The sequence below is a fragment of the Syngnathus floridae genome, chromosome 22, assembly GCF_059516105.1.
Source record: "Syngnathus floridae isolate MCC-2025c chromosome 22, RoL_Sflo_1.0, whole genome shotgun sequence".
NCBI classification, from domain to species: Eukaryota; Metazoa; Chordata; class Actinopteri; order Syngnathiformes; family Syngnathidae; genus Syngnathus; species Syngnathus floridae.
Window position 1 is genome coordinate 4356488 of NC_142434.1, and position 22604 is coordinate 4379091.

The following is a 22604-nucleotide window of genomic DNA, read 5'->3' on the forward strand; positions in this document are numbered from 1 at the left end:
TCGTTCGTGGAGCTCAGCCAGGATTCAAAGCAATGCCAGGAAAAGCCTCCTAAAACATCTCCAACTTCACTCAGGGTTAATCCCAGGCATTTTAAAAGATGCCGTCTGTCTCCGAGTGACTTTGCGCATGACATTGTCGTGCTGCAATCCATTATGTCGGACAGATGGCGCGTTTTCTGCTCGAGTAGATTGATCTGTCTTCTAAATGCATGACTGTAACCAATTCAACTGGGCGGGAGTTGACATTGTTGCGTTCTCCTCCTATATTTCCCACCAGTATAATATCTCGGCTCCGGGCGACGTGCGAATCCGCCGTGAATGTATCGAATGACATCGTAATGGCGCGGCGGGTAGTCTTTCAAAGGCGGGGTGACTCGCCCAAAACGATGGATCGCATTTCAAATATTTTCAGGGAGGGTTTTATGAGAATAAAAGATGATTAGCGTGTTAGAGCGATCTGTCGGGTTGGGCGGCACAAAGAGAAACTGTTGTTGTCATAAAAAATTGAATTTTTGTTTAGTTGTGTAGCAGTTGGCGGCGACTAGCAAAATGCGTCATCATGTTGTGTTGTTTGTAGGGAAGTGTTTGAATACACTTTGACGTCACACAGCCTTGAGACCTTAACGGGTAGCGGGGTCCTTGCGCTGCTCACTTTCGGGGGGCCGCTGTGCCGACGCATGACTCATGACGCATGTTTTGATAGATGCTCAAGGCTGAAGAAAAAAAAAAAAAAGGCGAAGTGGAAGAAGAAAAAAAAAACTCCTTTACTATTTGTAAAAATTCTAAAAAAGGCTTCTGTTCCTCCCCCGTTATTTTGTATTCAGAATAGATGCTGTTGTTTTAGAAGAAAAAAAAATCAGCTTGGAACGATTCATTTGGCCGCAATCAGGTGTGAAAATATTTCCGTGTGCAGACATCTTGTTCCCCATCTCAAGTGTGAATATTTCCCATTTCGTTCTCATTGTGCTCCATATGTGTAGAAAAGATGGAACTTCTAACTGTGACTGAGATTTTGAGCAAAGAAGCCTTTGACCTTCTCTATCAAGTTCATTTTTCACTTTAATTCAAATGTACTTTAAAGGTGAAGCCTGCGTCTCTTAAGTGCACAGCTTTAAATTTCCTTTTTCTCCCTTTCTTGTGTTCCTCCTTGATGGAGGTACAAAGAGCAAGGACGCACTTTCCAAAACAAGCACCATTAGTGAAAGCGCAGAGGTGACAACAATCCACAGTCGCTCGGGGATGCGCCCTCGTTGGGGTCCATTTATCGGGTTCCTCTTGAGCCCCCCCCTCATCCTGATAATCGAGCAGTGATGAAAACGCACCTGGCCGACCTTAAATGTTACGGCGCCGCTCATCAGGCGCAGGCCCCTCAGGCCGCGGCTTTTATGGACCTTGAAATAAAGTTAGTTTATTAGGCCATCTCCTCTTTATGTGAGAAAATCGGCCGGTCCTCAAAGCGGCCGCTGAATTTCAATACGTGATCTTTGCAGTAGTAAACAAAAAGCGAGGGTAGTCGACGACTTCACTATAAAATTATTCGCACACATATGCAGTCAAATATGTTTTCATCGCAGGCGGTAGAAAATAACGGCGTTAAATGAGTTTATGCGGCAAACTGACATGTCGGGAAATTTGATTGGTGGCGCCACTGCCGTAAATTAAATATGAGTGAATGGAACATTTAAAATTGATGTCCAAAAAAAAATGTATTCCGTTGGAATTTTCGCTTTATTGTTTTCATGCTAAAGAGGATTTTTTTATTTTTTTTTATCACAAATAATGTTTTCCGCTTGTATTTTGTCTACGAGTAAATACCCAGATGGTCCCAGAAGTCACACACATGGCTCCTGGTCTCCACTTGTGCATGGGAGCGTAGGGTCAGGTTCATGAGCAGCCACCCGCTGGTGTCCGAATAACGAGGCCACACAGGCAGACGTTGCTCCCGGCAGAAGGTCATCTGACCGACCCGTGAGGACGGATCCCCCGTGTGGGCGAAGGCGCCCCAGTAACACAGCATCCGATTGGACAGCAGCTTCTCGCCCGGCGTCAGGGTGAAGTTGGCCACGGGGGCCGAACCGAAGACATACGGCAACTCGCCGCCGTGGCAGACGTGGCGGTAGCAGAAAGTCAGACCCGACCAGACGCGCGGGTCCGACGTCACGTGGTCGAATACGTACATCCACGCTCGGCTTCCCGCTTCTGTGCCCGCCCGCGCCGACCTCCGCGATGGACACAGGAAGACAAAGTCTGTGACGATCTAAAATGAGGACAAGAAGACCAGTTCTTGAGTTGAACTTCAAAAATAAATATGGGAACTATTATTATCTGCTTGCCTCTTCCTTTTTTTTTTTTTCCTGAGCTGGAACCTCCACCCACACAGCTGTTCATAGACATTCACACACCTACAGATTCACTTATTTTCACACGTTGTTACTTTTCTCCATTTTTGGGATGACGTTATGTAACCTAGCCCTTTCAAAGTCATTTTTCTTCTTCTGTGTCCGACATGCATTTGCCAAATTTTGCTGATCCAATTCCATCGTGTTTGCAGGAATAGTGAAGGGGAGAAGAAAAAAAAAAATGCTGAGCTCTCCACATCAACCTCCTCTGTGGCGAACTGGCTGACATTTCTGCCGACCTCTCCCCCCTCCCATCCTCTGGAGAAGCGCCCTTTATGAAGGCACGTAAGTATGTGCGCATGTGTGAACGCGTCTTCCAGCTGCGGCCCCAACTGTCGGTGAATACTAAACGCGTCACCTCTTAACCTCGACGACCTCCCCGACGTGCGCACTTTGAACTTTCATCACAGAGGGAGAAAAAGAAAATGCTGCAAGCTTCCTATTTCCAGACACTCGGTCCAATTTGTACTTAATGGATAATTCCGAGTGGTCCTATAAAACGTCCCAGCTATTCCGCCTTGTGTTGTGCTTTGTTAATTATTCCGAGGTCATGACCCGCCACCGTGGGGTGCTCATGATAGACAAGTGACTGGCTGCATCTCAGACAAACGCCGTGACTCCCATGCAGGTAGCAGCCTCTCAATGCTTCCAGTTCCATACTAATGATGGAAGGGAAAGGGGAGGGAGGGGGTTGAGCTGCTGGAGATTTAGCGCCCTCTATAGGCAGGAGACTGAAACGACGAGGATTCAAAACTGGCAACCATGGATAAAAAAAAGTCAGTTGAGCATTTTTTTAACATCCTTAACGTGCATCTAATTTGCACTTTATCCTCTCTATGGGACAAATTTGGCTTGAGACAACCAAATTGAAGTGAATTGAATGTCTTGGATTCCAGTACAAAGCAATGAAATTCACTTAACTGTCCAAGAGACATAAAAAAAAGACAATAACCAACTGAGGGTTGAGTTTTTTGGATGTGTGACCAAGCACCGTTGATCCACAAATGCTCGACCATCTGTCCAAGACCTAATGGCGGCTTATTGATACCCAGGCGTCCACTTTTTTTTGACTAAATGAATGAAAATCCTTATTTACACACAATTGGGCTCAGTCTGACTGAGCTTCTCGATTTCTTTCTACGAGCTGGCAAATTCAAATTTGCATACATTATTGTCTCTTCTGCTTAATTAAACGCGCCCCGCAGCAGAGCTTTAAAGTGACTTTCCTCATCAGAGTTTTAATGTCTGTTGGGGGGGGGGGGGACGTTCTCATTCACCGCATAGCTCATATTCCGAACCGTATTTTCAGTCGTTGCGTTTTAAGTGCTAGCTTCATACGGTATTTGCACTCCTAATGGAGAGGAAAACACATTCTTTACTAAAGTACAAGCGGGTGACTGCACTGATTTTTAGATTTCTGTTTTATTTCAAATGCTAAAATGGTGTCGGATTTAATTTTGTGGTCTTTTTAGGCCTGACTTTCTCCATTTCAAGTGCAAGTCTGAGAAATCCCATTATTAATAAACTAATAAAGTGCACCAAAGTGTCTCCACAAAGCGTTACAATGCAATCAGTGTCTCTCTCAGCATAAAAACAAATAAGTGAGCGCGTTTATGTCCCACACTTGCATTAGGCCAATAAATTTTTTTTAAAAAAAGCACGTGATGCCTTCGTCCATTATACTCAATCTCTGTAATTCCCTCACTTCGCATTTGGCTGGCGTATAGCTCCACGCTTGCAAATAATTGCACAATAAGCAATGAGGCTTGTGTTCAAAGTTAAATTGAAGAACACAAATATGATCCGCTTTTATTTAGCATCAAGGCTTCATCTTGCTCTCACCTGAGCCAGCATATCCCTCCGATCGGAGTCTCTGTAGAGAGGCAGGTACTTGTGCAGGATCCGGAGGCTGTGTTGTTTGAAGATGGCCGTAACGTACATGATGGACTCCACGGCAGACACGGGCTTGTTAAAGACGCCGTAAACAAAGATTACGCCTTCCTCTGAGGTTGTACCTGCAGGGGGAAAGTAGAAAAGAAAGCTCAAGTATGAACTTCTTGTGATGAGTGTGCGGCGTTATAATGAGAAGCAATGGGAATTCGGTTTCTAGCTTCGGTAATGTGTGTGTCTGTGTGTGTGTCTTACCCAGGAGCACGGCTTTTTCCTTGTGCCAGTGGCCTTTCTGAAAAGCAACGACCGCCTGCTCCTGGATGAGTTCGCCGTCAATGAAGGGACCCCAGGTCTCGAAGACTTCCAGGAACCGGAACGGGTTCACGAGTTTGGAACCTGGGTTCACAAGGGAAAAACACAAGATGGAGGGTGCCAGACTTTTATAAGGTCAGACAGGAAAAACAAAAAACACTCTTCTGGTTTTTATTTTGGAGTTTCAGGGCTATCACACCTCAGAAAGATATACTATAGTAATAAAAGGCTAACTGCTCTTTTCAAGGTCTCTCCCAGGAGTTATTTGGCTTGGCAGGATGCTGTAAATCAAGATAAAACTTGTGTTTTTCATCACAAAATCGCTAGCGCCGCTTATGTAACAGTTGAGTTTGCAAAGTGTGGGCCGCCCGATGGTGTTGGTGTTGCACATCATCCTACTTGTTTTCATCTGCGCTTCCAGGACGGCCTGTGGCGTGAGCGACAGCAAGCAGACAATGTCGCCAACGGAGCAGTTGGTCTTCTTTGCAAAGTCCTTTCCGAGCTTCAGGGCGTCGTGTCTGAGAGATAGAATGAAACGCCCAAACTGGATCAGAGTGTTTCAGTGTGGGAGAGATGATACAGACCTGGTCTTGAGAGGGATGGAGAAGGGCAAACTCTGCAAAACTGCCTGCTTGAACAAAGGCTTGCTGCTTTGGATCATCAGGTGAAGACTCACAGACTGAGCACCAGCACTCTCTCCGAATAATGTTACCTGATGCAAAAAGCCATATGCTACTTTTTACAATCATGTCTAGTTCTGCTTTGTGCTGTGACCAAAATATTTTTTGTTGAATTGAAACATTCCCATGGCCAAGCAAATGTGTTTATTACTGCTACGGCTCCCTCTAGTGGTAGATGAAAGAATTACTACCAAGTACAGATCAGTTGTATTTAACTTTAAAGCTGATAATTGAGACTCACCTTGCCGGAGTCACCTCCAAACATCGCAATGTTCCGCTGGACCCAAAGAAGTGCTGCTTGCTGGTCCAGAATCCCATAATTTCCCACGGCGGACGTCTTGGGGTCTTTGCCAGACACCAGGAACCCGAACGCACCTTTAAGTCATATACAGGCCACGTGATCAGCATCACAGTCGGCCAAATTGACTCCAGCGTGGCAGCCATTTGCCAAATTACCTTCACATATCACCGCTCATGTGTTCTGCCTCGGAGGCAGACGGAATAATTACTGCCATTTTCCAATAATAGCTCTCACACGCATGCACATTATGTATTCTCATTCAGCCTCAAATATCTATAAACACATTATTTTAATGATTTAATTATGTCAAGGATATAAAATGGCCGTGAGACTTCCTCACCTAGTCTGTACTCGACGCTTACGACGAGAGTGTGGGTGAAGTTGCTCATGAAGCGGCCGTCGTACAGCGGCTTGGAGGCAGAGCCGGCGATGAAATCCCCGCCGTGGATCCACACCATGACGGGAAGTGGACTGTGCAGCGGCGAGCTAAAGTTCACATCCCGGGGGACGAAGATGTTGAGATAAAGACAGTCCTCGCTGACCTAAGCGGGATATGTGAGAAGACAGACAAACACGGTTAAGATTCAAACCCGGATTTTGTCACTGTGAGCCAGATGGGCTAACTGCTACTCATATATTTAGCTAATTCTTACATTTTTGGGACATTCCGCAGCAATTGGTCCTCTGCACGCTTGCATGCACGGCGCCTTGGGGAAGGAGGCATCATAAACCCCCTTCCATGGACTCACAGGTCTGGGGGGCTTCCAGCGGTAAGCCCCAACTGGAGGGTCTGAATATGGCACCCCATAAAAAATATGGGCCTTATCTGCTGTAATCCCCTTGATTGCCCCGTTTTTGGTCAACACCACAGGTCCTGGAGTGCCATTGTTGTCCTTCTTGACTGGTTTGTCCTCACGTTTGTCCTCACTTTCATCTGTGAACGAGAGCAAGTCCGGCCTCTCCCCAGCAATGGAGTTTATCCCAAAGTCTGTGTTGAGGACGAACGGGTCATCGCTCATCAAGAGTCCGGCGTAGATTCCTCTCAGGAAGCTGATAAGGTTGACCTCATCATTGTTGTTTGTCACCTCTCCAGTGGTTAGCACTAAACAAACTGTGCACAACAGCAGCAAATATGTCCAGCTCCTCATATTTGCCAAATAACGTCGATTTTTTTCCAACACACTCAGCTCATATCATGATGAGACAAATCTCCCTACAAGTCTGATGCCTCAAACTCTCCACAGACTTGTGACTCCAATTACTTGTTAAAATTAATTCAACAAAAGTTGCTCTGTGTAACTTGTGCATAGTGCTGGACCCTGGACACAAGCACTGTATAATGCTGCACTCTGATTGAGGACACATCGTCTTTACTTTGCCTAATGTAGTTAGTTTGCATGCAATGGGAGTTGGCGCCATTTATGCAGTAAGCTTCATATAGGTCAACCCATGTTTGGGTCTTTTACTAATTTTCCTGTATAAGACGCATTTAAATTTATTTATTTATTTATTTATTTATTTATTTATTTATTTATTTGTGCTTGCTCATGCTTAAACCCTAAAGGAAACTGATCGGCAAACACGTTTTCATATTTTTAATATAATGTGACATGAATGCAGATGTTGAACGATGACTGCAGGCTTACATTTGGGTGCACACTGACACCTACAGGCCACTATATGAATTACATGTGACGCCTGGATTGAGACGTTCAAATCGAGGCACAAAAAATTTCAGGAAAACAAGGTTTATGTCGACTAAACATTTATGAAAACATTTTTACACAGATGTATATTTAGTTACATTCACTCTTTTATAATTATACACAATACGCAGCGAGGACTACTTAACTTCCGGGTCCTAAAGTGCCGGGCAGTGACGTCACCACTCACCTGCCACTCATTAGTGGCCTCATCTTCCAGCAAAGCCTACTTTTTACCGAACAAACGCGATTTCCTTGATGGAAATACGAAGAACAAAATGTAAGAAAATACGATTTAACTATCGAAATGTTTCTATCCTGTTGACTCTTGATTTCTCCGCAGGAATTTCTTTCACTTTCCAGTCGTCCTTTTCACCCTATTGACTCAAGCCATCTCGTTTGGTAAAAATGGCGCCGATTTCAAATTTCATATAACGTATAATCCTATATAGAAAACCAATTTGTTTTTCCTTTCACAGGACGCACTGGTGACGTTTCTTTCTCTATTTGTTGGATGGACTTGGGCAACCGTCTGCAAAGGTGAAGTGTTTTTTTTAAATTGGATTCCCATTAAAGCTCAGTTCCCTCACTTTATCCCCATAAGAACTGGCCCACTAATTGTATTTATTTTCATAACTTGCTGTCTAGTTGGTCTGCTTTCAGTGCTTAACTAAAAAATAAGACATGTTTTATTCCTAAAAAAAATACTTTTTTGTTTTTTAGTACTGACAACCTGTGGCTAAATGACACATCTTTAAAAAACCTCTGGACAAAGGGCGAAATGGTGTCCTTAACAGTGCCTCCATCTGTAGAAAACAAAGTGACCCTCGAATACGCAGGCACTCTTCACACGTGGACTTTAACCGTTTCCCCAGGTAAACGCACAATAACCCATTCATTTCTTAATGTTATCCATTCCCATATGTCACCGTTTGTTTTTAAGGTACCAAGAAAACCAAAGTCAGTGGCCAACAGAAACCCCAGAAAATTCCCAGAAGTGCAACACAGGTGCTGGGATAATTTGTAAAATTAATCAATAATAATTTAAATTATTTTCATAACCTAATCTTGTTTGTAGATCGTCCTGGATTTGTTGGATCCCACTGAGGCGTTCCCTTGTGAAAATGGCACACTCTTCTTCTTTCAGGATGAAAACTTCTTCCTTGCTTTTGGTAAAAAAAAAAAAATGCAACAATTAGTATCACTTTTATGGCCCATTTTCATCTAGCCAAGCAAACCAATGAAATCTGTCTGTTTTCAAATGCCAGAACAGAATCTCACTTCCATGAATACATTTTTCATTCGTTTGATGATCTCCATTCCAGGTCACACGCTGCGGTATTCTGTCAAGGTGGAAGCCCGTTCTCCAGCCACGTTGATGTTGTCATGGACGGTGGGCCAACCAGCTCCTCCCGGCAGCGGCCACACTGTGACCCTGTACCAAGCTGACCGGGGCTCCTATAACTTGCTTAGCAAGAACAAAATCATCGACAATCGCTATCGCATCACTTCCCTGAACTCTTGTACTCTCTATGTGGTGTGCGTGGACCCTGACGCCAATTTCCTTGTCACCTGCCTCTCAGCTTTAACTGGTAATTAGAATTTGTAGAGCATGCTATATACAGTTACAGCTTGAACCAAGCTTAGCTAGTTCTGCAGCTTGGCTACAAAGCAAAGATTACTCCTATAAGTTTTTGTGATCTTTTCCCATTAGATCCAGACATTCCCAGAGACTTTAAGGTCAGCTTGTGGAACAGCAGCAGCATATCTTTGACTTGGGATGTGCCAGAGGACCTCTGGTTCTCCCTCTTCCTCCTCACAGCCTTCCATCTCAACGGAACGGACCACGTCGTGCAGGAGGTGCCCACCTGGCTCTCGGCGGAGGACTTTGTTTTTACCTTGTCTGGCCTGCAGCCCTGCAGCAAGGTTAAATTTGGCCTGCAGACGGTTTGCCAAGTCGCCATGGAGTCCCGCTACAGTGAAATGATTCGGAATGATGGCAATACTGGTGAGATTTACATTTTGCCACAGTTAAAACTCTAAAGAGAAAAAAATGACACCTATTTCTGTCACTTAGCTCACTCCAGAATCGAGGCCTTACGTCAGACATCGTACGGCTCCAACAACTACACGCTTAGCTGGGAAGTGAGCGGCGCCTCGTCCGTGTCCAGGTTCAACATCTACCAGGATGACACGCTGCTGGGCACTACACTCGCCACTGACTACATGGTTGAAGGGCTGCTGCCGTGCCACCTTTACCACGCCAGAGTGGACGCGCTGTGTGGCAATGATGTGCTGATGAGCACCAAGACACTTCCAGTACACACAGGTACTTCGTATTCTACAAGCAGCAACATTACATAATTTAAAAAAATTAAAAAGAAGTATACCAGTGTTGCATTGTGTTGCTTTCCAGGACCCCGCGGTGTGTTAGAACTGCGGTACCACACAAACGACTCTGTCGCCTTGTGGATTCCCGGCACACCCAGTTTAGCCCTTTCATTTTTATACAAACTGTCCCTGGAGAACGGGAGCACCCTAGCGACGGCCAATCTGACCCGGACCGAGCTGCAACTGACAGGACTGGAAGCTGGCAAGACATACGTCCTGGATCTGTGGGAGCAGTGCGACGGCCGGTGGATGTCGGAACGTACGATGTTGTGCTTCACGGTCGAAAAATCTATTTACGGCTTCCTTGTACGGGGTGTGGGACTTGACTACATCAATGAAGACCAAGGTCTGAATCCCAAATGCACCCCAAGTGGCAGATTTGTGCAACTACTGATGGGTGCTTCTCTGTTTTACTCTGCAGCCGAAGGCATCTACGTGCTCAGAATGGTCGTGCCTGGCCCTCTGCCTGATGATGTGGACGACGACCTGTCAGAGGCAACGGCTCTAATGGTGGAGAGTATCCAAAACTTGGTGAGACATCACAGCTTCTTACATGCTTCTTGTTTTTGTGAACACATTGTTGCTTATTTGGCTGTTCATTTGATGTCCTACAGCTGCTGGAACTCTTAAGGGAAGTCCGTCCTCCAGTCCGCGTTGAAGTGACCGGTATGGATCCTGCATTCGAGACGAGCAAAACGGAGGTTACGATCATGCTTTTCGACGCGTCCCACGAAGACGACGACATGCCCCTGCCGGTTCACTTCCACATGGATTATATTCATTCCCGGGATAATGCTTACGTCTCAGTTCGAGATGGAATCATTTACTGGGATGGTAGGAGACGATAGATCAGCTTAACATCAGTTAATGGTCTTGACTTTTATGCAATGCTTTGTTCTCTCAGGTCCAGATCTTTGCGCGTCGTCCACCCGCGCCCTGTGCCCACATAACTCTCAATGCATCAACACTCTGGGTTCGTTCCACTGCGCATGCAAAATGGGCTATTATGACGTGAGCGCCGTGCTTCAGGCTCCAGTGCCCTCCCACCCGGTCTGCAACGGTAATGGAAACCATTCTTAACTGTGCTCTTTGCAAGTTTGTCTTCATAAATGCTACGTATTTCTTGCCATGGAGGGGGGGGTGCCACAGATTTAAATCTGACCTTTAAAAGGAAGCAAGCACCGTCATTGTCCAGTTGATTCACCTCCCCAAAGTCCAATCATTCCTCATCTGATGCTGACCTATAAAAGTCGCACCCGTCTTCACAGAGAAAGGCATTTTCAGCGAGTGCCTGGAGAAGGTGATGACCGGCGGCGTGGCCAAGCCGTACCTGATTGCGTACATCGGCGGGAAGGTCGAGGTGGTGCTGAACAACGCCACCTGCCAAGTGGAGGAAAGCGGACTCTTGTTTCATTTCCGCACTCCTCGACACGGCTTTGAATGTGGGACAAAGAGGCGGGTGAGTGACTGGACGCCCTGTGGCTTGAAAATAAAATGATTATTAAGAACTTGATGTTCTTCCCAGATCAACGAAACCCACATTGAGTTCCAAAACACACTGGCTGTCTCCTTGACCAAAGAGGAAGCCATCAGCCGGCGGGATCTGAAAGTCATCTGGAAGTGCGTCTACCCTCTGCATTATATTCGCAACGCCCATGTCAGCATTGATTTGAAATGGTGAGTCGCATTTGACGTGGAAGCGCGCTTAGTTTCTTAAAGGGGAACGTTTAATAATTGCTTTTGTTTTGTGCTGTAGGTTCAATGCCTACTCGCTGGTGGAGTTCAACACCTCCGTACAGCTCGGACTGACCATGGACCTTTTCAGAGACAAGTACTTTGGAAGCAGTTATCACGAATTTGCCAGCATGGGCCCGGAGGACACGTTGTACTTCCAGGTTGCCTTGGACGCCAATGTCTCTTTTATCTCCAACGTCCTGCTGCACGTGGAGTCCTGCTGGGCCACAGAGACCAGTGACCCACAGAATGACGTTCAGGGGATTTTCCTGGAGGATGGGTGAGGGAATTCCAAGTCCTAAGATGAGAAATGTGCATTCATTTTGATTATTTGTTCCTCTTAGTTGTCCCATCGACCACACATTCCAGTGGCTGTCTGAAAATGGCATGGCTCAGAAAAGTAGATTTGCCATGCAGATGTTCCATATGCCTGAGGAGCTGCCACTTTATTTTCACTGCTTGGCTAGCATATGCGGACTTAAAGAAAACTGTATGAAGGTAATGCAACTTGATCACAGTATGTCTTTGTCTCCTTTCTGTCTCAATATTTTCCCCCTAAGGACTGAAGTTCTCTCAACTCATTTACACTAGCTAACGTCTCGAAATAATCAAATATTTTTCCTCCAAACTCAGAACTGCACAGGCCCTAAGCGCGCCAAGAGAGCGGCCACTCACATGATTGGCACAAAACCAAACTCGAAAAGAGCTGCTGTGGTGTCTGCTGGGCCTCTCATTGTCAGTCGGGAGGCATCACGAGTCAAACGCTCTTCCTGTGAGTTACTCAATTTTTCCCAGATTCTGATCAGCTAGTCAGTCTCATGTTTGGACAATTTATCATCCAAATATGGAGTATTGTCTGAATGAATGAAATGTTCACTTTTTTTTGCAGGGAACGAGAACTTGACGATGATCTCCATTGTGGTAGGGTTAGTGGGTATTTTGGGATTAGCAGTGCTGTCAGTGAGTGCAACCAAAGCTATTATGGCCTATCATGCACGGCGACAACAGAAATAAAATTTAAATTGTCACTTATGTTGGTTGTATTTTATTCATTCATACAAATCTACTTGGCTAAATGAATTCCTCACTTGCCTTTCCAGACCTTTAAATGGCCATGAGTAAATCCAAAGTGAGCCATTTCTTTGGGAGTAGTTGAAATTGAGGTTATAAAATGTCATCAGTCTAATAGTAAATTAGTACTTGCTGCATCGCTGCATAATATATGTCGCCGAATGGTGGCAGCAGTGTAGCACGTTAGCCTCTCGCTTGCGATGAACTTTACAAAACGAAGAAGAAACCATTGCGTCACTTCCGTCTGAGAATAGCAATGGACAGCGTGAGTGAAGCGCAGGCTGGGAAAAAGTCCAAAAAGGAAAAAACGCCGGGTGAGTTGTACTTTCATTCTGTCGTATGTTGTCAAAATACAGTGTTACAGTCTCGATAAGAAGAGTTTAAATCACTGCTAATCTTAATGCTTGTCGACACGTTGAATGGCAGGCGTGTAGGATTTAGCACCTACGCTAATACCAAGCAACGTGCTGCCTTGTTTATTTCATAATTTGGCTCGTTAAGAATTAAATTAGGATGTTTGTCCTTTTAATCACGTTCTAGAGATGTCTTTTTGTTTAATGACTAATTTGTCTTGTAGCCATCACAATTAAAACTTTCCTGTCCAGTTTATCCACAACAAAGTGTAGTCTCAAACTTTACATAATGAATTTGATTTCTGTCACACAGCGGATGAAGCCGATCTGCTGACTGTTCCCGATGGCTGGAAAGAGGACCCCTTTACCAAAGAAGACAACCCCCGCGGTATGTTGGAGGAGAGCAGCTTTGCCACCCTCTTCCCAAAATACAGAGAGGCCTATCTGAAAGATTGCTGGCCATTGGTGGAGAAGGCTTTGGGAGAAACGGTGAGCATGCTGCAAAAAATTCATGTCACACAATGGTCGCAATGCTCATTTGGTCGACCCCTTTCTTTTCAGCATATTAAAGCCTCCCTCGACCTCATTGAGGGAAGCATGACGGTCTGCACCACTAAAAAAACCTACGACCCATACGTCATCATCAGAGCCAGGGATCTCATCAAGCTGCTTGCCAGAAGCGTTCCATTTGAACAGGTGAATATTCCTCTCGAGATAGCCAATGAAATTTGGCGTCTTTCTTTCACTTACATGCAATTGTCTTTCGCCACCAGGCCGTACGGATATTACAGGACGATGTGGCGTGTGACATCATCAAAATCGGGACCTTGGTGAGGAACAGGGAACGGTTTGTGAAGCGGAGACAGCGTCTTATTGGCCCGAAAGGTTCCACCTTGAAAGTGAGTCCTTATATTTGTTGGAGGTCTGAAGCAACTTCTGTTAATAATAATAATGTTGCTGTCTTGTCCAGGCTTTAGAACTGCTGACCAACTGCTATGTGATGGTTCAAGGCAACACTGTGTCAGCCCTGGGACCCTTCAATGGACTAAAGGAGGTAAGCACTTGGCATTCATTCCCGTCATGTAAAGAAAATTTAATTTTACAATTATTGTATGATCTATAAGGTTTTTGTGTGTGATCTTGTTCAGGTGCGCAAAGTTGTCATGGACACGATGAAAAACATCCATCCAATCTACAACATAAAGGTGCGATGGCTTGCCTGATTTCCTGACACCATTAATTGTCCGTGCCTGATGAAGATGGTTTTTCCATCCTTGTTCTGACCCTTGTGACAGATATCACTCTCTCTGGGTTTGACTGCCAAGGTTGGCTCAACCCAGGGCTGAGGGCACCAAAGATAATATTTGATGCATGCAACTGTTATACCAAATTATTTATTTTTAATTATATTTCTGCTGGAATTGCCAGACGCTGATGATCAAACGGGAACTGTCCAAAGACCCCGAACTCCGCGTGCAGAATTGGGAACGCTTCCTTCCTAAGTTCCGACACAAGAACTTGACAAAGCGGAAGGAACCCAAGAAGAAGACTGTGAAGAAGGAGTACACTCCCTTCCCGCCACCACAGCCAGACAGCCAGGTCAGTGTGCTCAGAAGCTCCTGAATTTGATCATTTAGCTGTCATCATTGACAACTTTATCCTGTTTAAAGGTGGACAAGGAATTGGCTTCGGGTGAATTCTTCCTGCGAGCAAGTGTGAAGAAGATGGCGAAGATGGCAGAGATAAAGGCTAGTGCATTTCCCCGTCAATGATTACTTTTATTTTTTTATTTAAAGGAGGCTTTTATCTGACAAACTCACTTTTTTTAATTATTTTTTTATAGGTGAAGCAAGCTCAAGCCCTGACCAAGAAGCAGGAGCAGAGGAAAAAAGCTTTTATTCCTCCTAAGGAGAAACCCACAGTGAAGAAAACTAAAGGTAGTAATGTCTTAAAATTGCAACAGCTGCAAAAAAAAAAAAAAATGCAGGTTGACAGTGTGTGGCTAAGATGTTTTGACCTCTCCCTTTTCAGCACCCGAGGAAAGTAAGCTGGACATTGATGCCATTAAGGAAAAAGTAAAAAAGGCCAAAACCAAGAAGCTGGGTGCTCCACCAGTGATCCCAGCTCCGCCCGTCATCAGCTCCGCCACAAACAAAAAACAGAAAGCAAAGAGCAAAAACTGAGAAGCACACCAAGAACTCTGTCGCTCATCCCATGTGATGTGGAATTTGTTGGACTTGGAGACAAAGTGAAGTGTTCCACCCCAGTTCTGTGAGGAATTTATCACATCTCAGTCTGAACCTTTTAATTCTGTTGTACAGATTTTCTCTCGTTTGGTATTTATCTTTTAGATCTATTGTCTTCTCAATGAATTAAAAATAAAGCTGCTTTTCTTAGGTTTGGATTGTGCTTGAGACATATACAGTCATTCACAGGTCTCCTTTATGAGTGTGAAGCAGGGCCTTCTCCAGAATGAGGCTGACAAACTCGTGTTTCTCCAGGCACCCTCTGCACTCCTCTCCCCATGAGGCTAAAATATTCCTCAGCTCCAGCACTCGCATCTTTTTCAGATCTTCGCTGCTCAGGTCCCTCAACTCAGGCTCTAAGAAAGGAAGGCAGGGTGGGGGAGGATTTGAAAAGCATCCAAGTCCAAATTTGATGAACATCAGTGCATATGTTACCGTGTTTAAGTTGACATATCTGAGTGTCTCTGCTGCTGAGGCGCTGGCAGATCTTCTCCACAGGAACGTGGGAGGCTAGCGGCTGAGACACTGATGCTGTGACGCGGGTGGCTGCGTCATCAATGGCGCCTAGGTAGTAACACTGTGACACCACACACAACATAAGCACACTTGATTGCTTAGAATGATTTTGGTACTCAAAGGCTCAGTCAGTGTTGCTACATATTGTTAATTTTATTTTATTTTTTTCTCTGGAGAATAACTGACTGCACAAATGAGCAGCTCATGTAGTCTTTTTGGATTGCATTAAAACTGCATGTTTGTACCATTTGTATGTAAAGTAAATAAAAATATTTTGTCATTTACATTACATTTCTCAGAAAATTAACTTTTAAATAGGTTTGTGTGCCCAAGTATATCATCTCATCTATATTATGTAGGGAAATATTTATTTTTCATATAGAAATGTAATTAAGAGCTTTAATATAATTTTAAAAACTAGATCCTGTATGAATTTACAGCACGCCTAACCACATTGTCTCCACATATGTGTGCACTTGATGGGATTAAAAACATTTGTTTCTATTCTTCTGAGCTCGATAAGTCTTCTCACCAGCCTTGCCTCCTTCCCCTGAGCGGCAGAGCAAGCCCGGAAGAGTTCTTTCTCCACCAGAGCTGGAGTCAGCTCTTTGTGATTAGACGTCACGCTTCCATATACTCTATGAAGAAACTCCACGCACACTGCAGGCCGGTATTATTAATCAATGAATATGATTAGGAATCTAGATATTTAAATCAGACACTTTTTACCTTCACAGTTTCCTGCCTTGGAATAAGACACCCCGTTGAAAAGCAGCAGAGTGTAGAGGAGAAGTGGTGACATGGTGTTTGCTGTTATTAATAGCTGCACGGCCCAAAGTAAATGTGCTCCTTTTAGCCCGGAGACACATGGACCGAAGTTGCTGTCTTCACAAGTAATGTATGACATTAAATGTTCATTAATGGCTAATTCTCTGAACTTCCATTTGTGCTGTTTATTTTTCTTGATCAAGCCATTCATTTTCTGTTTGCAGTATTTTATTGTAAATTGATGTGCCTCAATTTGTTGAATAGGTCATCTCCACTGGAGTTTTAGGTCAAGCCCAAGCTATGTCTAATATAAATATTGCTTTGGCGCCCTCTGGTGGAATTGGTGGCAAGTACTGGGCCCTCAAAAAACAATTACCTTGAATAGTTAGTTTTCTGTGCTTAAATTATGAAAATGTGACAATTTTTTTACACTCACTGTGGCGTTTCTAAAAGCTCTTATTTTGTAGACGTCACGTTTTGCTTTTATTCAGAAAGTCTTAACCCGGATGACGTTTGCGTGCCTCGTGCCCACGTGATGCCGGCTACAGTTCGTTCAGCATGGCCGCTATCGGCGTTCACTTCGGTTACACATGCGCTTGTGTAGCGGTATTTAAGGTCAGTTCTTTCCGGTAATGTTCTCTTCGCGTTATCGTTAAATCGCTCGCATAAGTACGTCACCGTTGTAGTTTGTTTTGACATAAATAGCGACTTTTTATACAAATGCTAACATGCTAACTTCCATAGATACTGTATAACTACCAGCTAAAGGCACACACGTTGTGTGTAGTTACTTGTTACACTGTGTGTGTTTTCAGTTATTGTTTGTTTATAATAACTTGGTTTTATTACGTGTGTAGGACGGTCGGGCTGACGTCATTGCCAACGATGCAGGAGATAGAGTGACTCCAGCTGTGGTTGCTTACAGAGAGAATGAGCAGGTAAAAGGCATTGAAACATTATTATATTGTTATTTTTTTGTCGTCAAAGTTACTTGGTTGTAGGTTTGAGTGATACCAAGTTTCACCAAACTTTCTGGGATATACTTTCGTTTCCTAAGCTTAATATTTCCACTAAAATAATGGCAATAAATATTTTTTTTTTTGCAATAGCATTTGAAAGTATGTGCTTCCAAAAAAATGTTTTGATCTCTGCAGCTTGTGGGGATTGCAGCAAAGCAAGGGCGGGTCCGCAATGCCGCCAACACGGTTGACAAAGTCAAGCAAGTGCTGGGCAGAAGGTGACGCCATATTTTCTTAGCATCTTTGCTTAAGTCAAATGAGGGTAGAAGGTTTTATTAAAAAAAAAAAAAAAAAAACTATTAAGGCCACAATAAAGTGATTTTCTTGTTTCTCAATGAGCAGCTTTGATGACGCAGAGACGCAAGCTCATAAGTCGCAGACCAAATGTCAGGTGAGTATTTTGGGTGTTAATGGAAACTTCCACCTAAAGTATTTTATTGTGCACTTATGAGCATTTGGTGTTGTGCACAGGTTGTCAACCGATCCGGGAAGCCCTGTTACGAGATTACAGCAGGAGAACAACTCAAGTACATTGCTCCGGAGGACGTCGCCAAACTCATATTTCACAAAATGAAAGGTAACGATGTGCAAAGTAACTGAAAAAAAAAAGTGTATTTATTCATATTTGTTTGTCCAGAAACGGCTCAGTCAGCTCTCGGCTCTGATGTGAGCGATGCCGTCATTACCGTTCCGTTTGAATTTGGGCCCTCTCAGAAGCTCGCACTGAGGTTGGTCACATCCATGCACCCGTGCTTTGTTTTTTCCCCCCCCCGTTTGGTTCTGTGTTAATTGGAGTTTTTTTGCCATGCAGGGAAGCAGCTGAAGCCGCAGGGTTCAATGTCCTCAGGTTGATCCACGAACCCGCCGCCGCTCTTTTAGCCTATAACATCGGACAGGACTGTTCAGCTCCAAAAAGGTGCCACACTCCATTTTTTTTCCCATCGTGTCAACAAGAAAATATTTTTTGTATTGTATTAGCTACTTGGTGCTCATACCACAGCAGTAATTGGTTGTATTATGTCGGCAGACATGTTCTGGTATACAAACTGGGCGGCACGTCTCTGAGCGTGACCGTGCTGCAGGTGAACGGAGGAATGTTTCGCGTCCTGGATACCCACACCCACCACAGCATCGGCGGGGAAAGCTTCACGCAGGCCTTGGCCCAGCATCTCGCCACCGAGTTCAAACGGTACCACCTCGATCGTTAGGTCCAATTTTTAGGCGGACAACTCATTGTTGAACTCCTTCCCGGCTTTTGTGTGTGTGTGCTGCAGCACTTTTAAACACGACGTGACCGAGAATGCACGCGCAATGCTCAAGTTGATGAACGGAGCCGACATGGCCAAACACTCCCTGTCCACACTTGGGTCAGCTAATTGCTTTGTGGACTCCCTGCACGATGGCACTGACTTTGACTGCAATGTCTCCAGGTTAGTGTGAAAAATGTGGTCGGAGCAAAAACATATGGTTTAAAAATATATATTTTTTATTTTATATAACTTCCACCCTGTTGTCTGTCCTCCCAGAGCTCGTTTTGAACTGCTCTGCTCCTCCCTCTTCAACAAGAGCATCCAGCCAATTAGAAGCTTATTGGAGCAGACCAAACTCTCCGCCACCGACATCAACAAGGTAACGTCCCCCCTCACCTCTTCTCCCATTTTCACACACATCCACACCACGGGATAACCATTTATCTGATAATGGTTGACTTTATTTGTACCTTAAGATAAATGCTGAAATTGTTGTTGTGGCAGGTGGTTCTGTGCGGCGGCTCGGCGCGGATCCCCCGTCTGCAGCAGATGATTCGCGACATGTTCCCCGACGTGGAGCTCCTGAGCTCGGCGCCTCCCGATGAGGTCATTGCAGTGGGTGCGGCCCTCCAAGCAGGTTTGTTGGTGGGCAAGGACCACCTTGTCTCCGATGAAGAATCCGTCCAAGTGGATGTGTCTGCCTCTGACATTCTACTCAAGGTATCCTCACTGATTTTTTTTTCTCCTCACTAAGACACTTTGAAATGTTTTTCTTCTTGAATTCCAGCAATATTGACTTGTTCACATTCATCGTCACATACTCGAGCTGATATGTGTTTTGTGACTGTGCGGCAGCAGGTGGATGAATCCGGAGCAGAGGCATTCACCGTGCTCCTTCCGTCCGGACTGCCGCTTCCTGCTCGCCGCAATCACACCCTGAGTGGAGGAGGCCAACTCTCCTCGCTCTGCCTGGAGATTTATCAGAGATTTGACTCTGAGCAGCCGGAGAAGCTTGCCAAGGTATCGTTAGCCCCAGCGTATTTGCAAATTCACCTTTTATTTTTCTATGGAATCCTATCTGCAGCCATTTGCTTATAATTATTATTTTTTAAATACGTACAGATTATACTTCGGGACCTGGAGCCTAACGATGAGCACCACAACATTGATACAGTGGTCACCATGAAAAGGTACTTTTTATCACCAACTTCATTTGTGCGCATTTCTAATTTCTTGTGTGTGTATCACAGGGACGGTTCCCTCCATGTCGCCTGTGTCGAGCAGAACAGCGGGAGGTCGGAAATAATCAACATAGCCGCCGCATCCTGATCACACCATCACACACACCATCCTTTTTTTTCTAATTATGTAAGGCATTCAATAAACATGTGAATCTATATCTGATTCCCGTATGACTATCGATCACATGTATGGTGCATAATCAATTGGATGATGGATCATTACAAGGTGAGCATAAAGATTTGTTTCAACATTTTATATTGCATTATAGCTCATGGATATGCATTGAAACAGAAATACGCAAACAACAATCCTTATCTGTGCTTATCATATGGAGAATGAAGGTTGTCAAAGTCTTTGGGTTTTACTATTGCTTCCTAAACATCCCGTGCAAAAACATTTTCAACGGTGTAGTTTAAAACCACTCAGCGAGTGTTTCTTCTGTTCTTTGCTTCAGCAGCCGTGCTCCGGTACGATGCGACACTTGAGGATCTTCAAGTAGTTCTGGATCTTGTCCGAGTCGCGGCGAAAGCAGTAGAGGAGCTCGTGGTCTTTCATCAGGCGCCACTCGCCGCTTTCCGGGGGCAGGAGTTCCTCCACGGAGGACAGCGTGCTGACAGAGTTGCTCATCATCCCCAGCGTCTGCATCTAAGGTAGAGAAAAAAAAATGCACAATACACAAATGTAACAGTTTGTGATACGTACAGTAAAAACTGCTTTCCGAGAAGCTCTTCCATCAAAATTGAGCGTAGGTTTTTTTTAGCGGGGTACCTTCTCGGCTACTTTCTCGACTCCTTTGCGTAGCTCATGCACCATGTCGCTCATCTGGCGGGACATGTTCGAGCTGAAATTAGCCAGGTCGTGCTGGTGCGCCATGATCCGGTGGAAATGCCACAGGGGGTCTCTCCACGCCACCAGGAGCTTCAGGATCACCTTAGTTAGCTCCTCGCGCTGCAGATACAAAATAACAAATTAAATTGAATATTTGGAAATGACAGGTCATATGAAACATACAGGGAGTGCGTCATTTACCGCTATTCGCTGAGCGTTCTCCTTGTCGTTGGGGGTGAGGAGGGTGGAGGTGTGACAGTTCCGACTGTTCCTTCCAATGTGATTCCCACTGGGCACGAAGTACTGCTCCTGCTCGGTGCGTGTCCGAGAGTGAAATATCAGAGGTCTGATGTCATGAAAATGTCAATAAAAGAAGTAGGAGTACTCGACTACAATACTATGTGAGGTCTAATTTAAATGATAGTCAATGGAATACGCCTATGAAACTATGACACACTTTGCATTTTTAGGAATTATGAAAAAGTACAACTTACAAACTTAGCGTGAAGGTCATTGGAGATGCCGTGCATCCTGGCCGAGTGCTGAATGACTCTGTCAAACAGGTTGGCCAGCGAGAGGACGCGGCACCTGGCATGGCCGTTGGCACAGATGGCTGCCGCAGCCACGTTGGCCGGTCTGCCGCCCAACGTTATTCCAGCCAGTAACACCCAAACTAGGAAGAAGAATTGACAAGATAAACGGGGGCATTAGGATGGAATAAAAGCGCTAGAAGTACTTTACCTGGTGTGAAGATTCGCGGCATCCTGCAAAGTGAGGAGATCCTTACAACAAGTGGACAGTGTGAGTGTCCCTCACTGACTCTTGTCTTTAATAGTGACCAGAAAAGCGAGGAGGCGGGAGGGAGGCAGGTTAAAAGGGGGTCACACATTCAGCTTACGGTAGTACTCGTGCCAAGTATGAATCATCGCTTGCGATGAGGCACACGGAAGCAAACTTAAATGAATAAAATTGGCATTTTGATATTTAACAAAACAAAAAAAAATCTTAAAGGTATTTTTTTTTATTAGGGTGGGACAGGCTTGAGCTCTTCCACAACCCAAATGCGGCAAGCACTATAGAAGATGGCTCTTTTCTGAGATTCTTTGGTTTAGCATGTTTTTTTCAAGACAGAAGTTAAAGGGACCTCGGATGGTACCTTATGGTACATCATTACTGATTCCTCATAGTTCTAACTCGTGAAACTTTCTGACTGTTTGTATTATCCTTACAAATTCATCAAATTTTATTTATTTATTATCTAAATATATAAAGATGTAACACAGTGTAGTTGGCACAATGAACTGTGCCTAGCAAAACAAATCAAAATAGCCTATTAAAAAAAGTCAATTCACATTACTTCCTTCATTCTACTTCTTTGCAGCTTTATTCCAAAATGGATTAAAATAATATTCTCAGTTAACCACACAATATTAACCACACCATATCCCATGATGATATTATGTTTATTTATGAATATTAAGCCTATATATTGTACTTGAATTCTCCATGAGTGCACCCGCCTGTCCTTCAAATCCTGCCCGGTGCACGAGTTGTCTTCCTGTGTGCAAGAAAACCGGAATAACCCCGGGCGCTCTACGAAAGCAGTGACATCATTCCAAGATGTCATATTCATTGGGGTTTACTCAGCAGCTATGTGGCGAACAAATGACAAAAAAGGTCATTGGAAGCAGTGCGGGCACTAACAGGAAGAGAAGACTGGCCCGATGAGTGACCTTCAGCGAGAGCTCTCAATGCCACTGAGAGCACTGTGTTGAATGTCAAACAGTAAGGTCTTATGTCGTAAACAGTTGACTCACCAGCATACCTACGTACTAAATCAGGGTTCCCCAAACTGTGGGTTGGGAACCCAAAATTGTTCAATCTTTATTTTTTCAGAGGGA

The 22604-nt window shown here is 44.5% G+C and overlaps 6 protein-coding genes across 7 annotated transcripts; 3 read left to right on the forward strand and 3 right to left on the reverse strand.

The window, feature by feature from the left end:
- Positions 1–1526: 1526 nt before the first annotated feature.
- Positions 1527–4805, reverse strand: LOC148379331 (acetylcholinesterase-like). The gene is made up of 3 exons (XM_088366393.1): positions 4545–4805; positions 4242–4414; positions 1527–2257 (listed from the first exon to the last, which is right to left on the reverse strand). The coding sequence occupies exons 2-3, from the start codon at positions 4338–4340 to the stop codon at positions 1802–1804; spliced, it is 555 nt and encodes a 184-aa protein (XP_088222519.1). The 5' UTR covers positions 4341–4414; positions 4545–4805; the 3' UTR covers positions 1527–1801.
- On the forward strand, positions 2552–12442 carry LOC148379332 (uncharacterized). The gene is made up of 21 exons (XM_088366395.1): positions 2552–2680; positions 4549–4736; positions 5023–5265; positions 7629–7687; positions 7765–7825; positions 8009–8160; positions 8229–8293; positions 8364–8457; positions 8611–8877; positions 9000–9293; positions 9363–9614; positions 9702–10022; positions 10098–10207; positions 10291–10510; positions 10581–10736; positions 10945–11135; positions 11202–11353; positions 11433–11690; positions 11755–11908; positions 12044–12182; positions 12300–12442. Exons 1-21 carry the CDS (start codon positions 2675–2677, stop codon positions 12422–12424), a joined length of 3507 nt encoding a protein of 1168 aa, XP_088222521.1. The 5' UTR covers positions 2552–2674; the 3' UTR covers positions 12425–12442.
- Positions 12443–12673: 231 nt separating this feature from the next.
- On the forward strand, positions 12674–15230 carry krr1 (KRR1 small subunit processome component homolog). The gene is made up of 10 exons (XM_088367050.1): positions 12674–12795; positions 13148–13323; positions 13396–13530; positions 13608–13733; positions 13805–13888; positions 13983–14039; positions 14263–14433; positions 14505–14582; positions 14678–14771; positions 14866–15230. Exons 1-10 carry the CDS (start codon positions 12738–12740, stop codon positions 15015–15017), a joined length of 1131 nt encoding a protein of 376 aa, XP_088223176.1. The 5' UTR covers positions 12674–12737; the 3' UTR covers positions 15018–15230.
- LOC148379334 (mesencephalic astrocyte-derived neurotrophic factor-like) lies at positions 14661–17128 on the reverse strand. Its single transcript, XM_088367051.1, has 4 exons — positions 16326–17128; positions 16129–16256; positions 15516–15657; positions 14661–15436 (listed from the first exon to the last, which is right to left on the reverse strand). The coding sequence occupies exons 1-4, from the start codon at positions 16573–16575 to the stop codon at positions 15264–15266; spliced, it is 693 nt and encodes a 230-aa protein (XP_088223177.1). The 5' UTR covers positions 16576–17128; the 3' UTR covers positions 14661–15263.
- On the forward strand, positions 16836–20030 carry hspa14 (heat shock protein family A (Hsp70) member 14). 2 transcript variants are annotated; one of them, XM_088367049.1, is made up of 14 exons: positions 16836–16979; positions 17222–17302; positions 17519–17601; positions 17726–17774; positions 17855–17960; positions 18021–18111; positions 18195–18299; positions 18411–18572; positions 18658–18813; positions 18910–19012; positions 19138–19353; positions 19489–19653; positions 19756–19823; positions 19884–20030. In XM_088367049.1, the coding sequence occupies exons 1-14, from the start codon at positions 16923–16925 to the stop codon at positions 19960–19962; spliced, it is 1521 nt and encodes a 506-aa protein (XP_088223175.1). In that variant the 5' UTR covers positions 16836–16922; the 3' UTR covers positions 19963–20030. The 2 variants fall into 2 exon arrangements, with proteins under 2 accessions (XP_088223175.1, XP_088223174.1); XM_088367048.1 differs by having other exon boundaries at positions 18195–18572.
- Positions 20031–20054: 24 nt separating this feature from the next.
- Positions 20055–21509, reverse strand: prl2 (prolactin 2). The gene is made up of 5 exons (XM_088367052.1): positions 21445–21509; positions 21198–21376; positions 20905–21012; positions 20644–20823; positions 20055–20520 (listed from the first exon to the last, which is right to left on the reverse strand). Exons 1-5 carry the CDS (start codon positions 21464–21466, stop codon positions 20326–20328), a joined length of 684 nt encoding a protein of 227 aa, XP_088223178.1. The 5' UTR covers positions 21467–21509; the 3' UTR covers positions 20055–20325.
- Positions 21510–22604: the final 1095 nt, after the last annotated feature.

Bases quoted from the DNA above. Each gene is read 5' to 3' on its own strand.
- krr1 (XM_088367050.1), top strand. From the start codon at position 12,738: ATGGACAGCGTGAGTGAAGCGCAGGCTGGGAAAAAGTCCAAAAAGGAA. The intron at 12,796-13,147 runs GTGAGTTGTACT...TCTGTCACACAG, and splicing joins CAAAAAGGAAAAAACGCCGG to CGGATGAAGCCGATCTGCTG. The intron at 13,324-13,395 runs GTGAGCATGCTG...CTTTCTTTTCAG, and splicing joins AGAAGGCTTTGGGAGAAACG to CATATTAAAGCCTCCCTCGA.
- LOC148379331 (XM_088366393.1), bottom strand. From the start codon at position 4,340: ATGTACGTTACGGCCATCTTCAAACAACACAGCCTCCGGATCCTGCAC. The intron at 2,258-4,241 runs GTGAGAGCAAGA...TCCTCATTTTAG, and splicing joins GGAGGGATATGCTGGCTCAG to ATCGTCACAGACTTTGTCTT.
- LOC148379332 (XM_088366395.1), top strand. The intron at 5,266-7,628 runs GTGAAGACTCAC...ATTTCTCCGCAG, and splicing joins TTGCTGCTTTGGATCATCAG to GAATTTCTTTCACTTTCCAG. The intron at 11,909-12,043 runs GTAATGCAACTT...CTCCAAACTCAG, and splicing joins TTAAAGAAAACTGTATGAAG to AACTGCACAGGCCCTAAGCG.
- prl2 (XM_088367052.1), bottom strand. From the start codon at position 21,466: ATGCCGCGAATCTTCACACCAG. The intron at 21,013-21,197 runs GTAAGTTGTACT...CGCACCGAGCAG, and splicing joins ATGACCTTCACGCTAAGTTT to GAGCAGTACTTCGTGCCCAG. The intron at 20,824-20,904 runs GTAAATGACGCA...TTGTATCTGCAG, and splicing joins AGAACGCTCAGCGAATAGCG to CGCGAGGAGCTAACTAAGGT.
- hspa14 (XM_088367048.1), top strand. From the start codon at position 16,923: ATGGCCGCTATCGGCGTTCACTTCGGTTACACATGCGCTTGTGTAGCG. The intron at 16,980-17,221 runs GTCAGTTCTTTC...TTACGTGTGTAG, and splicing joins CTTGTGTAGCGGTATTTAAG to GACGGTCGGGCTGACGTCAT. The intron at 19,824-19,883 runs GTACTTTTTATC...TGTGTATCACAG, and splicing joins ACAGTGGTCACCATGAAAAG to GGACGGTTCCCTCCATGTCG.
- LOC148379334 (XM_088367051.1), bottom strand. From the start codon at position 16,575: ATGAATGGCTTGATCAAGAAAAATAAACAGCACAAATGGAAGTTCAGA. The intron at 16,257-16,325 runs GTAAAAAGTGTC...ACCGGCCTGCAG, and splicing joins CAAGGCAGGAAACTGTGAAG to TGTGCGTGGAGTTTCTTCAT. The intron at 15,437-15,515 runs GTAACATATGCA...TTCCTTTCTTAG, and splicing joins GATATGTCAACTTAAACACG to AGCCTGAGTTGAGGGACCTG.